Source organism: Phasianus colchicus, chromosome 9, assembly GCF_987193195.1.
Source record: "Phasianus colchicus chromosome 9, bPhaCol1.hap1.1, whole genome shotgun sequence".
In the NCBI taxonomy this organism is placed as follows: Eukaryota; Metazoa; Chordata; class Aves; order Galliformes; family Phasianidae; genus Phasianus; species Phasianus colchicus.
The window spans coordinates 22,652,517-22,666,909 of record NC_143444.1 but is presented as its reverse complement, the minus strand read 5'-3'; the positions used below and the strand labels follow the sequence as shown (position 1 = coordinate 22,666,909).

Genomic DNA, 14,393 nt, shown 5'->3' with positions numbered 1-14,393 from the left:
ACCCAGCCCACCTACTCCTCACACTAGGGAACAGGCAGCCTCAAGATCCACCTTCGTATTTCAAGTGGGAACAGCATTTTAATGGTGAGGCCTGATGGGCACAGAGCTGACGTCCTCTCCCACATCACGCTATTTGCCTGAGGCACTGCAGGCTCCTGGAAAACTCCCCCCCATGTTCCTCAACTCCTCAGAGAAGCACTGCTTGTACTTTTTGCAGAGGCCCAGCAGCTAAGCAAGCAGCTTAGCAGGAAAGACAGCCCAGGAGGCAGCTGTCTGCTCGGGGTCTGAGGTCTGAGCTGTGCTGCTGGAAGGTTGCAGAGGGGCTCTGCATCCCTCTGGTCTTCCACAACAAGCTTCCCTGCTGTTCCTAAGCAGGAATACCATGAGAAAAGCCCAGCAGCAACAATACAGACACCTTTCTGCAGCCCATTAGTGACTCATTAGCAATGATGTGCCTCCTGCCTTACCCGTGACTGGCTTGTCAGGGCCAGGAATAGAGCCTGAAGACAGGCTCTTTGGCTGCTCCTGCGGTTTGTGTCCCACCTGAACATGTCATCCTCTGAGATCTAACAGCTTTTCTCAGGAAGAGTGCAGGAAGGAGGCCAGTTCGTAGCTGGGAGCAACAGTCTTTCTAGATTAATATGTTTTAAGTCCATAGGGGACCAATCCAACCATGTAACACAAGGTGTTGTTAAGTACGGACCAAAGAACTCCTGCCCAGTGGTCATGTGCCATGCACACAACTTCTGCCGAGCTAAAGCAAAGCCTTTTGGAAGATCTATTTGACTTTGAGACCCTCAGTATGTAAAAATCCACTCTGCCCTTGGACTGCTCAGCCAGTGGTCTGTGAGTCTCACTGAGCAGCTCGGCAAGCTGTTTTCTTGTAAGAATGAAGAGTGCCATCAGAAATCTTCTCATGCAGGAGCCTGTAAGCCATGACCCACTCACTGTTTGGATAAACTGAACAACTCTTAAGAGTCGTCAATGTGTGGAGGGTTTCACTGGTAAACCCAAGTTATTCCTGTGGGGTTTGGCTAAATCTTCTCCAACCTGTCTCCATTACAGAACAGATGAAGAAGCAGTTAGCCATTGCTCCACTGGCCAATGAGGTGACAATCTCAAGAAGAGACCACTGGGAGATCCCCTGTGAGCAGACAGCACGTGGAGTAGTAGGTCATGGGAAGATGTCTGCTCTATGGAGATGATAAAGGAAAGGCTTCTCTTTCTTGGACTGTTGTGAGACTGAAGGACTCATTTACACACAGAGCTGTCTCCTATTAAGTGTGTTCAAGGATAAGAGCATCCACTGATGAAATTAAGTGGCACAAGAGTTGCTTTAGCCTTTGCCTACCAATACAAAAGCTATCTGAAATAGGTACACAAATCCCCATACTCAGAACTTGTTCTCAGTGTTTAAGTAGCTATAACTGCTTGATCTGAACTGCTCTCCTTTTTCATACCTGTCTTCCTTGCAGCACTGAGACACCATTAGCTCCCTTAAGGGGGTGGAGGAAACCTTGCGACTGATATATTAATGAAGTCGAGTTTCCCTCAAACAGAAGGTTGTTCCAATGGTGAGCAGAGCTGCTCTTCCCTGCCGGAGCTCCCTTTCTAATGGCCGTCTCAGGCTCACTGCCGCTGTGCATGCAGGCACCTCCCTGCAGGGAAGGCTGTCTGCCTTTGCCAACTGCTCACCCCACATGGCTAGCAAATCCCAGACAGACGGTGAAAACGGAAATGTCTTTTTTCCCCTTTTTAATGCTCTTTGCATAATGGCAAGCCCAAAAATCGTTAGTGAAAACGAGCTTATCGCAGGGCCCTTTGATAGCCCTAATCTGCTTATGCACTGCACTTTGAGCTGCCAATCAGAGCAATGCGAACTCCAGCTCTGTGATCACATGGGGCAGAGGGAGGATGAAAGTGATATTGCCTGGGTCACTTCATTATCTAGCCTCCCTATTAAATCTGCTGCAGCTTGTTTTGGTTTCCCCTAGTGCTGCAGTCCCGGAAGCAGCAGTCTCATTTGCTCACACAAACCAGGCAGTCAGCTGGCTTCCCAAACAAAGTCCTCCAGCTGCCTGACAGCCACAGGCACATCTGACCTCAAAGGATGCTTCACCTTACTACTGAGTGTATGGACCACAGAATGAGTCCTGCAGAAGGACTGCAGCTGGAATGAAGAGTGAAGGGGTGAAAAACCTATGGTCTGGGGACAGCCACATTTAGAGCCAGCCAAACACCCGTATGCTGCCTGTCCAGACAGCTTGCCTGCATGGTAGTAAATTCACAGAGATGCTCAAGCCCACTCAAATCAATCTCTCCAAAGCAATTTCCCAGTCTGCTTCACTCCTCCATCAGTTTTTATGAATCTACCCTCAGGGAAAGACAGCATGATCAAAGGGACACAAAGGAAGAACTTACCACTTGGGTGCACCCCCTCTCCAAAGAGCCCTGATCCAAAACTTCAGCTGACTTTCCCCAATACACCCCTTAGCAATATGTGTGTCAGCATCCCTGCAGTCACGAAAGGGCAGAAGCACCGAGCTGTTCCATGCCCAGGTGATGGAAACAGGACTGCTTTTACTTTGTCTTCAGTACTGCAGCGAGACACTTACTGGATTGGGCAGTTCTGGCTTCCACAGTTGGGGTGTAGACTCCTACACCCAGCTCAGAGTGGGCACCCAGCCGGAACTTGTACAATGTGTCTGGTTTGAGACCTTCCACAGCATATGAAGAGGTTGGGTCAAACTCCACCTTTTGCTGCAAAATGAAGGGAAAACACAGATTATTTGGTGTAGGTGGAGAAGAAATAAAAGCTGATGCTCAGCTTCAGCACCAAGGAGACCAGCAGCCCCATCACCCATCCTGGCCCCCCAAAAGTCACGGCCATGCAACCTGCTGCAGTCCTGCAGGACTCCAAAGCATTGAGCTTTCTGGGTGATATACAAGGACTCTGCAGGGAAGCAGATCTCTCCCACCACTTGGCTACACTACTTAGAGTCTAGACTTCACTCAGTGCATGACAACTTTGTGGGAATGCTGTCTCTAACTACAGAGTTCAGACAGGGGGCACAGGACACTGGAATTTGTTTCTTTTCAACACACGATGTCTGCCTCTGAAACAAAGTGAAGCCCTCATCCATGAGCACTAAGGATCTTCAACAAACCTCAACAGCGCTGACAAAAGGCTGGTATTGCTGACACTTCACCCAGTGGGCAGTATTTCTTGTAGTTCTCATACCACTATAAATCCAAGAGAGTGGGAGAGGACCACAGGACACTATGATACTGCCATGGAGCAGTTCTCACTGTGTTGTCCTCGTGGCAGTGCTAATTTTGATTTATGCAGAGCAGGACAGTAAATGTGGAAGTGCTCTCAACTCAATTTGCTCCTGAGATGCTCTGGAGAGTCCAGGAGCTACAGACAGGTTTTGAAGGCCATTTCAGACCCACTTGGATGTCTCACTGGCCCACATAAGCTTTTAAAAACACCAACAGTACAGATACATCAGGGAGGGTGCCAGTGCATACTGGAGCTTCTCCTGTCCCAAGTACTACTGGTGCTTCACTGGGGAACAACATGCACTGCTGAGACCACTTACACAGGGGCCAAACAAAGGCTGCTGGACCCTGCCACATGCCTATGGGACAGAAGAAACATCATGATTAAACAGTTCCATTGTCATACCAGCACAAGTGGCTGAATTGTGATGTTTGGTCCTAAGTGCTGCAGAAGCAGAGACAGGATTCTCACCTGAACACCATCCTCTCCTTCCCAGTACAGCAGCTCATATTTGGTAATGCGTTCCTGAGAGGCGGGCAGCCACGTCAGCAGGATGCGGGTATCAGACTCAGCCTCTGCCTGGAAGTCAGCTGGCTGGGCAGGAACTGGGGACAAAACACACAGTTAGTGCCAGCAGGCAGATGCAGGGAAAGAAGTTGCACTGCTTTACAGAGACTGTGTTTCACCTTGGAAGGATTCAACCTCCACTTCTGGACTCCCCTTCTTCCTTCTCCCCAGTACTTGCAATATCCTGGCCAACAAACAAGCACCTATGGAACCCAGGCAGGTGACAATGGGACTCATGCTTACTGCAAGCCCCTGACTCTGCGTCCCAGCTCCTGGGGTACTCATACCCCAGTACAGTTACACAAGTGCCAACATACACATCCAAGGGCCTTATGTCACATCTTCATGTTTCAGACCAGAGAGTGGGCTGTGTTACTTGCACAGGGATTTATACTAGCTCTCCAGGACCATCTGATGGCTGGGGAGCAGGGACGACACTGTGACAAGCAACCATTTGAACATCAACTGCAGTTGTGATGTCTGGTGCAGATCAGACACGCAGCTGAGCTGCACACCACTGGGCTAGGCACAAAGCTGCGGCACCCACACCATACGTACCCCCTTGCTGCGTTTTGACCTGGATGATATCTGAGGGTGGCCCGTCGCCCACGGAAGTGAAGGCCAGGACACGGATGCTGTATGTGGTCCCTGTGATGAGGCTCCCCACGGTGGTGAGATGGCTGTCATCGGTGTTGTGCTTTTGCCACATGCTCAAAGGCAGATGCGAGTCGGTGGTGTAGTAAACGCGGTACCCTCGGATCTGTCCGTTTGGCTCCTCTGGCTGCTCCCACTGGACCAGCATGGTGCTGGCACTCAGCATCCGCGCCTGGACTTTGAGGGGTGGACTTGAAGGTGCTTGCTCTCCTGTCCGAGCCTCGACCAGCTCGCTGGGGGGACCCCTGCCAATGTTATTAACTGCAATGACCCGGAACTCGTACTCCGAGAAGGGGCTGAGCCCACCTATGCTATAGCGGGTTGTTGCCACACCGTCCACCTCCTGGAACTGACCCTCCAAGGATTTGGGCTTGTACTGGATGACGTAATATGAAATGGGGTCGGAGTTGCCCGAATCCCAGGTGAGGGTCACGCTGGTAGCTGTCGTTTCAGTCACTAATGGCTCTGTTGGAGGTTTTGGCAGCGCTGCAATTGGAAGGCAGAGAGGTGTGATTTAAATAATTTAGTCAGCTCAAACCCTGCAATGTGCACGGGGATAAAAATGGAGCTGCCACCTCCCATTAACATTCTTCTTTAAAAGGCAGAAATCATTTCATACTCTAGAACATGCATTTTTATATTACCATATATTGCTTGAAGTGGTTCTTAATGGAAGGATAAACAGAGCAATCATGTTATTAGACGTGCTTGACGCACTTACCAGCAGCAGGCTAAATAAAGGTAATTCAATGGGGATGCAGGAATGTTTCTGTCATGGGGGTTCAGCTGGCAGAGGGAAGGTGCTTGCTGGGCTGGGCTGGCCCCAGAAACCAGGTTTACAGCTGATTTACAATGGGATACAGTAGAGCAACCAGAATACTGCAAGTAATCTGGAGCCATGCTGCTTCCACAGAGACAGCATCCTAGGCCACAGGGAGTTCATGGACAATGCTGTTAGATGGGTTGATGGGAAATGCCTTGCAAGTATTACAGTATATGTGGGAGGGATACAGCCAGAGAAATCATCAACTTGCACATCCACTACTTGACTGGGTGGTGTGTCAAACTGCAACCAGACAACAAACTGTTACACAAGAACTCCGTGACACTGTCATCTCTGAAGTGTTAATGAGAACACAGCTACTGCAAGCAAACATTTCCAGATTTGCCATATTACTGAAAGAACAAAGAAAGAAAGCGTGCACGAGATTTGCAGAGTACACAAATACTTTAAGACAGTGAGTGAATTAAAGTCTACAGTAAGTTTAAACCTCCTACAATCCACTCTAGTTAAAGTCATTAGTGACTTGTAATGCAGCTGTGCACAAGGTGGAACTAGAAAATATGCTCAGCTCAAATAAAGACTCCCAAGTACTTCATTTTCTGGCAGAACCATCAGCTTTCCAGGTTCTAGGTGGCTCAGCAGAGGAGGGCAGGCTCAGGAGCATGCCTGTCCTGAATGATGGTGAAGGATGCCATTTCCAGTGCTACTGCAACTCAAGCACTGAGAAAATCAGTGAGGGCTGAGCTGGCACAGGAGGCAGGGATATACAACCCACAAAAGGACACCACATCATTACCCATGGAGGGTAGATGCATCTCACCAAATATTACAGCCTGAAGCGAGACACTTACTACAGCACCAAGAAATTGGCAGCCTCCCTCAGCTTTTGGAGTGCTGTGAAAGTGGCTCTTGCCAGCTCTTGGGTGTGCAGCCTTGCATGTCTGGTGCCTTGGATGCACTCACTGAAATCAGTGTTGTGTCATCTTGCTTCTCCCATATGCCCTGCAAATGCTTACTTTCCAATAAGCAACAAGGAGAAGCAACATTGGGTGAAGGAGTTGGAGACAAAGGCAGCAAGCTGTCCAGAATGAAGGTGCAGATCAAGATAGAAAAACCAGGAGGAAGACAAGAGGTTAAAGTTGCTAAGCAGAGCCTTCCCAGGAACAAAAGGGTAAATACTGAAACCATCAGCACAGTGAAGCAGCACCCACCAGGTAGCAGGCACTGTGAGTGAAGGGAGCAATGTGTGGCTGAGGTTAAAAGCACCCACTGACTAGCACCAGGGAAAGAGAATTTGCTGTTCATCATCAGGTCAGAGAGGGCTAAGTTTCAATTTTGTGATTTGTTCAAGCAGGAACTCAGTGCTAAAGGTGGCTACAGTGCAGGAGGGAGCCTGTGAGACCAGATAGACTCAAAGGATGACATATCTTAGAAATCCAAGCTACGTATCAGCTGCAAGGAGGAGAGGGATAGCGTGAATCTGTTTGGCCTTAGATGGGAAAGACAGGACACGTACTTCAGCCCCCCTGTAGGGAGCTGTCTGGGCAGGCTGCCCTGTCCCCAGTGGTCAGCATGCATCAGTACTGTTCCCTGTGAAACAGCAGCAGGAAGCATGTCTTAAGGACTTAAGAGGGAAACAGGCAGAGCAGTAAGAGAAGAAAGAAAACTGACAGAGAAGGAAAATTGCTCACTCTGGCAAGGCTTACAGGACAGTCACGCTGGTGGAGCTGACCTCCTTGTCCTGCCCTTACTGCAACAAGGAAAGGAAACATTTGTGCAAATGGTTCTCTGGATGCAGACTTCCACAGTTAGCTGCACCAAGCAGCTCCCACAGCTGCAAGCATGAGTCAGAAACCACTGGGATGAGCACAGCCCCAGTGAGGTTCCCTTGTGAGATAGCAAGACACAACGTGGCACAAGCTGGATATAGAAAGAGAAGAAATGGCCTCCAAAGCCCAAATGCTAACATACTGCCAGTGGAAAAAAACCCGAAGTTGTGGGTTTGGGAACTTCCCTTGCAAAGTGGAAAACTTGTAAGAGAGTGCAGTCAATTGGCTGTGCCCAAGAGCACTCAAGAATCTTTGAAACCCAAGTACAAGGAATAACTCTACCTTTGACAGTGATCTGGGCTGTTGCTTCGATCATGCCGAGGGAAGAGATGGCCACACAGGTGTAGTTGGCGGACTGCATGATGTTGTTCAGCTCCAGCACGTTCCTGCCGACGGGCATCTCATCCTCTTTGGTCAGCTCCTCCACACCAGCCATCCACTTCACGTAGGGCATCGGGGCACCTACTGCCACGCACGTGAGGTTCACGCTCCCTCCAGGCATCACCTCATGGTTGCTCGGAGGGATTGAGAATCGAGGAGCAACACGCCGCACTGAAACAAGGAGGAGACAGCTAGTAGGGCATGGAACCAGCAGAGAGCACTCAGTTGAACTGTAGGGGTACACAAAGGGGACTCAGAAGTTTGCCTGTCTATCCCTCAGGACAGATAAAACCGAGTGAAAAAGCTGTAAACTGCTTCATCAAATTGTGCATGCTTTGCTCTCCTTCCTCGGCCACTGGTGTCTTATTAGAACTCATTATGGGATGGCTCAGTCCATTCTATCCACACATGGCATTCTTAAATCATATCACTAATGTGAAACATTGCTCCATTTAAATTATGTCCCTCTAATTAGAGAGCAAGCACAAATGCCAGTCACACACTCTCTCTGTGCAGGACTCACCAAAGCTCTGCAGAATGGCATTACCTGCTCCGTTTATTAGCTCTGGAGTAAAGAAACCTGTCCCCTAAACCTCGCAGGGTTTGGACAGGGGCAGCAGAAGGGCTTCTTTCTGAATTAGCACGTGCGCTGCTAAATAAAATATAATTCCTTTCAAAATGTAACTCAGGTTCTACTTTGGCTCAGAAAAAACAGTCACCAGAGATGCATGACATTGTCAGGGTCTGAACAGATCACCTTGCTGGGCAGGAGAGAACTAATCCTGACAGATGTGAGTTCATATCCATTTTGACAGAAGGGAGCTGGGCTGGCAGAACCATCCCAACCTCTGTGGCAGTGCTTTGGGAGATGTATTCCTCCTTATTTCACTACATAGCTTCTCTTCATATCAATCCCTTGCTAGGTATTTCACTGGTATTTCATTCAAGACTTATTTGTAAGCAACTCTCAGCTACAATAAAGCTCTGAAGCTGCCTGCCATATGCATTCCCGTCAGGAAAATGACACTGAGAAATGAGGCCCCTTCTTCAGGGTTAGTGTTATGGGCTATTTAAGCAAAGGTAGAGAAACCACTGTGCTCGGTAAATCTTTTGTCTCCTCTGTGCAAGCTCACTTTAGTCGGTAGTTTAAAAAAGGGAAACTGCTCCAACGTGTCCTGCCCAGCACCCTGCTCTGCTCTAGCCTCCTCTGCCAAACAGTGGTCCTGAGGGAGGGCTGCTGTCCGCTGGGCTGGCTCTGGAGAGGCCTTTCCCTGCTGTTCCACTCCTTCAGTGAGGTCAGCCAAGCGCTGGTGGAAGGCAGATGTGGGGCAATGCACTACTGGCCCCAGAGGCTCAGCTCTGCTGGCTCAGGCCCATCATTTCTCTGTGGATGAGGAGGCTGCTGCCAGCCTGGTGAGCCACTGAGGATGCTGTGCTACTTGCTGAGCTGCCTGTCCCCAAATCTAACCTCGCTAGCTCTCCCTTTGATGATTCATCCCCAAACCAACAGGCTTGCAGAAATAGACTGAAGACGAAACCCCCATGCTAGTAGGAACAACCGTGCTAAAACTTCATGATAAATTAGACAATGCTGTCAACACTGTGTGTGTACTACACATCGTCTCAGTGACAAAACAGGGCTCATTAGCTCCTTCCCAGCCAGGGGAAGGATACTTGCTTTTCTTGTCTTTTTTTTTTTTTTAATGTCTAAATCCAAATCCAAAGTCTTGCTGGTTGTTTCTTTTAATCAATTATTATATCTGAAATCAATGGCTACATGAGTGATTGCCAGTGAGGCATTACCTGACTGACAGGGCAGCACTCCCCAAACGAGACAGAACTGAAAGCATACTCAGGTGCTACCCAGTCATGAGAATACAGAGTTAACCTGATGGACATGGCAATGGTTTAACATGATGGCGTGTATTTCCAACCAAAGCATCCCAGCACTGTTTGTTAAGAGTCAGCTCTCATTTTCCAATGAACATGGCGTCGAATTATTTCAGCTGTTCAAATTCCATCCCCATCCAAGGACCACAACCCCCTCTCCCCCCATGCTGTATGAACACAAAAAAAAAAGAGCAAACTTTGAGGACAAAGCCAGAGGTGCACACAGGGCGCTCATGCACATGCACCAGGCAAGCAGAGGCCACAGGAGTCAGAGAGAAAGCAGCGCTACAGATGTGCAGGGACAGTGCACAGTAACTCACGTGCAGAGGTTGGAGAATTGGACGCCATGCAGGAAGGCTAAAGGCCAGCTTACACCAGCAGGTTTTGTCTCCCATCCCTGTGAGACCATAGGCAGCACAACCCACATGGGCTCTCAGAACCCTCCTGGGGACACACTGAGTCCTGTCAGTGCAATGTCCTCCTGCACTGGCAGGAGTATGTTCAGAGGAAGAGACGGGCTCTGCTGGCCTCCCATTCTCACAGCGAGATGAGTGGCAGCTTCTCATCCCAGGCAGTGCGGAGGGAGAGGGGAGATGTTGTCAATTATCTATAGTGAGAGCTGGCAGAGCTCACACAGCAGCTTGCAGAGCACCATCAACACATTCCTCTGGCTCAAGCCAGTGCTTTAAGTCTCTTGCTTTTCTAGCACAGGAGTCTGCTAATAATTTAAATTAGTATAACTCCTCAAACGGTGGCGTTTTTCAGGATTTCTGTCCAATTTACAAGTCAAATCTATGGGCAAGCGAAGCCCATGAAGCCACCTTAAAGGCTGCTGGAAATGTTGTTGTTCTCCATTTATTGCAGCAATGAATTTTCCCTTTTAATTAAAATTTTCTTGACAAGAATTTACAATTTTATTTTTATTTTTTCATCTTCTTTTTGGATCAGGAACTGAGGAGGAGGATTGCAAGAACAGCACAGGGAAAATTACTGTGAATATTAGAACAATTTCAATGGACAATAGCATAACTCAGAGGTTTGGTTAAACCAGCAGACTGTCAAAAATGTGAGTCATTGTCATTCACCCCAAGCACAGGCGGTGTGAGGGCTCCATGCTGCTGTGCAGTGCAGACAGTGCTCCCAGAGAAATCAAAGTGGAACCAACGCTGTGCAACCTGAACCCGTGCCCGGATCCCAGAGGGCAGGGAAGAAGAATGGCAAGGAGATGGGGTCCTGCTCGCTGGGGGCAACGCAGTGAGGATGGAGGGCAGCAGGCAACACGTCGGCCACAAAGGTTGAGACTGAGAAACGTTAATAATTCAGCATGCATTAACATGCACACTCCTTGCCTTGAGAGCAAAGAGCACCAATCGATTGCCTGGCTCCTTTCACCACGGGAGTGGCAGCTTCCTAAGATCTCAGGTTCCCGCTGAAGGTGACGTTACCCCCCCCCAGGGAGCCAGAAACCCTCTCCCTGCTGCTGTCTGCAAGCAGTGGAGGCTCCGAGCTACAGATGCAAGTGATCAAGGCTCTCAGGCTGGTGCTGTCAGCCCCTCTGGCATGCTGAGACACTGCTGGCATGCAGCAAGGAAACACAGCAGCACCAAGAAGGCATGCCCATGCTTCTGAAACAGCATGATGCTGCTAGGGAAGGGAAAACCGAGCTGCTTCTCCCTGCTGGCTGTCTTGGCCACAGTGGAGCTGAGCAAATGACAATGCTAACACCCCTGACTCCAGCTTGCAGAGATGCGTGGCACTGATGTTTCCCCCCTTCTGCTCTTCTTCTGCCCCAAGGACAAGCCACCTGAGCTCTGCTCTAAAAGAGGGCTGGGTGAGCAGGATGATGCATGGTGCGCAGTGCTCTCAGCCCAGCCACACTTCAACCTTGCCCCAAACTCCTGCTCTCCTCAGCACCGCCTCCTCCAAGTTGGGAAGGAGTGAATTTAAGAGATATCCTCAACCACGATCGTAAGTCTCCACGGTTTACTCATCTACAGACACCTTTCATCTCTCCCTAGTGCCATCATTTTAAGGAAAGACTTCAAATGGAAAGGCGGTTGTTGGTGTCTCACAATCTATTGACAGAATCAACAGCAGGAGAGGAAAAATTGGAACCAGAAAAAATGCATTTACAGTCTAATCTTGTGCTCAAACAATGCTGTACTATTTATGCTCCCAATGCATCCTTGAGTGCTGACATTTTATAGACAATTTCCAAAACAGGGCCTTGCCATTTTTGGATTATATTTCAGCTATAACTTTTAGGTCTAATTATTTGTGCTGACAACCACATATAAAAGAGGATATATCATTACAGTGGTGCAGCACTGGAGACACATCAGCATTCAGCATACTGACATACTAATAGCAAAGTAGGGGAGAGCAAGATTGTGGAGCTGTGAAATTTGCATTCACTCTCTGAAATTTCTCTGATGAAAATAACACAACATTAAGGAGGAGAGTAAGAGAAAGGATCCACTGTATCAGGATAAAATAACTCGTTAATAAACAACCTTGTAGCACTCACAGAGCAATAATTAAATGCATGGGTGAGCAGTACACAGTTTTAAGTAAAGCTGAAAAAACGTAAGATGTAATTATCAGCACCAAACAAATTATAAGTACGGCAAATTCCAGGGGGATATTTAGAAACTAATTTCTGTCTTCATATTAAATATTTGTGTACCTGGCTATTTTTGGTGGGGTGGGAAGGAGGGGTCGACACAAGGAATGGGAAATTACCTGCTCCTGCTAGCTTATATCTGGGCTGCCTCCCCTCCATTGAAGCATGCAGCCAAACCATCTTGTGCCCTGTCAGAGGTTTGCTCTCCAGAGGCACCTGAGCCATCACAGCGGTGCTCCAAACGCACTGAAATCTGGGTGGCTTTAGGCTTTGGTTTTAATTTCTTTCCTTTTCCTCCTTGCTCTCATTTTCCATCGTTGTCTTGGGCCCAGGTAATTTTATCCTCCGTGAAATCTATTTTTAGTTGGTAAACAACAAGGGCCCTGTGTCTCTGTACAATCTAAATGAGAGCACGTTCCAGGCAGAGTGAAGGCAGCGTAGTGGAACAACTGCTATGACAACTTGTTAAAACTTGTTCCAGTGATGATTATAAGATCAACTCACACAGCTGCCTGATGGCACGTGTGAGGGGAGCCAGGGAGTCCCACCGTGCTACCTGGGAGCAACCCCGGGACACATGGCCATCTGAGCATCTCTCTCCTCCAGCACATACGGATGGACCCACACAGCACTTCAGTGAGGGAGATATCTCTTGAGCTCCTCTGCAGGCCACCAAAGGCCTCCCTAGGCCATCCCAGAACAGCTGAGGCCACTCCTGAGTTCCCTGCTCACCTACCAGCAATAGCAAGACCCAACCCCAGGGATGAGAAGAGAGGAAACACTGTCCTGGCACCACACACACAAAGGGCCATTGGCCAACTTCTGCGTGGGGACAGCAGGAAGGCAGCTGGAGAAGCAGGTCCTTCTCCAGCTGAGACCAAAACCAAGTTTTACTCCCTCTGAGAAAGTCAAAACTCTTAAAGCCACATGAGGAACTGAGGGACCTGCTCCCCCTAGTAGCTTGTGAAGGGCTGGAGCTATTCTGACTTCCAAAGTCTGCTCTTGATCTCTGGCCAGAAAGCAGCAGCAGTTTAGAGGTATTAGGTGGGAACCTAGCAGAGGTTAGAGAAGGACCCCACATACAGCAGCATGCACTCACTCCCACCCTACCTTTGAAAAAAAAACATCCTGGCTGGTATTTGCATGGAAAATATATTCTGTGCATTTTAAAATTCAAGCAACAAAGACATGCAAGCAACGTATCAATGCCATCGCCAGAGTCACAGCAAACAGTAAGCAGATTTCATCAGACACACTGTGGCCGTGCCTGGAAGGGAGCCAGAGTCTGCAGAGCCCCCTCCCCTTTTGGGGATGGCTCTCCTCTCCCTACTGGAAAAGTCCCATCTGACGTGGCGTACTGTAGATGGATAAGAAGTGAAAAGGACCAACCTTCTCGCTGATCTGAGAGATGAAAGTTTGTTTTGTTTGATGGCAGAGTGCGATGAAGATGAGGAGGGAATAAAAAAAGACAAGGAAAAACACAGAGAGTAAAAACAGGCCAAGCTTCATCTGTCCGCACACCACTGAAACGACAAGACAAGACTACAGAGGTCAGCCACGACTTCCCACCGTGCACACAGGCCGCTCTGTGCCAGGGGCAGGAGCGAGCCACTCTTGCACCGCTCTGGCCCGGAGCAGGGCCGGCCCCTGTCCCCACTGCCAGCCCCAGGCGGAGGGACCCACGCTTACTCACACGGAGGCAGCTTCGGGGCGGCCCCACACTGGGCCAGGTGCTGGAAGCACAGACACGTGCAAAACACACACAGCAAGGGACTCCAGCCATCACACGGACGGACACGCTCCCACGCACCCACTCTGGCTATAAAGACGATGGCAAAGGCACTTTAAACCCGTTGACCACACACTAGGAAAAGCATATACACGTCGATCCGAATTTTATCAAGTGTGAAAGAAAAGTTCCGAGTGGTGGATGGAAAATCTTCTACCATGAAGAGCTGCTCCCGCTCTCCAAACAAAGAGCTACACGTAGCAGAGAGATATTAGGCAAGTGAGAGGCATGCGCAGGCTCTGCTGGGCTCACTTTCGGGAGAGCCTCATTGGTACCCTTTGCTGTGAGTGAGAGACAGACAAGAAATCAGGACAAAGACACCCAGAGAGAATTGAGCAGGTCCCAGATTTTGTTCCTGCGGGAGAGACAGCAGAATGTTAGTTGCATTTTCCTCATCGACAAAGGAGATCTTATTTCTTTAGCAGGAGTGACCTCACTCCAACTACGGATCTATGGCGTATCAGTTGTAATTGAACCCTCGCTGAGAGAATACAGAAGTGGATTTGATAGTTAAAGACTGCTTATGAGTCACATTTCTGATGGGGAAGGAGGAGGTGGGGGGAGGAATTTGCTTTCCAGCAGAAATGCTGCAA

At 49.0% G+C, this 14,393-nt stretch overlaps 1 protein-coding gene across 14 annotated transcripts in view; it reads right to left on the bottom strand.

The window, feature by feature from the left end:
* The window catches only part of PTPRF (protein tyrosine phosphatase receptor type F), a 342,933-nt gene that overhangs the window by 55,938 nt on the left and 272,602 nt on the right, over positions 1 to 14,393 (bottom strand). For all 14 annotated transcript variants that reach the window (XM_090146539.1, XM_090146537.1, XM_090146542.1 and 11 more), the window contains 4 exons: positions 7,400 to 7,669; positions 4,409 to 4,990; positions 3,755 to 3,888; positions 2,616 to 2,760 (listed from right to left, as the gene is read on the bottom strand). In XM_090146539.1, coding sequence (XP_090002665.1) covers positions 2,616 to 2,760; positions 3,755 to 3,888; positions 4,409 to 4,990; positions 7,400 to 7,669 — 1,131 coding nt within the window. The remainder of the gene's footprint in view (positions 1 to 2,615; positions 2,761 to 3,754; positions 3,889 to 4,408; positions 4,991 to 7,399; positions 7,670 to 14,393) is intronic.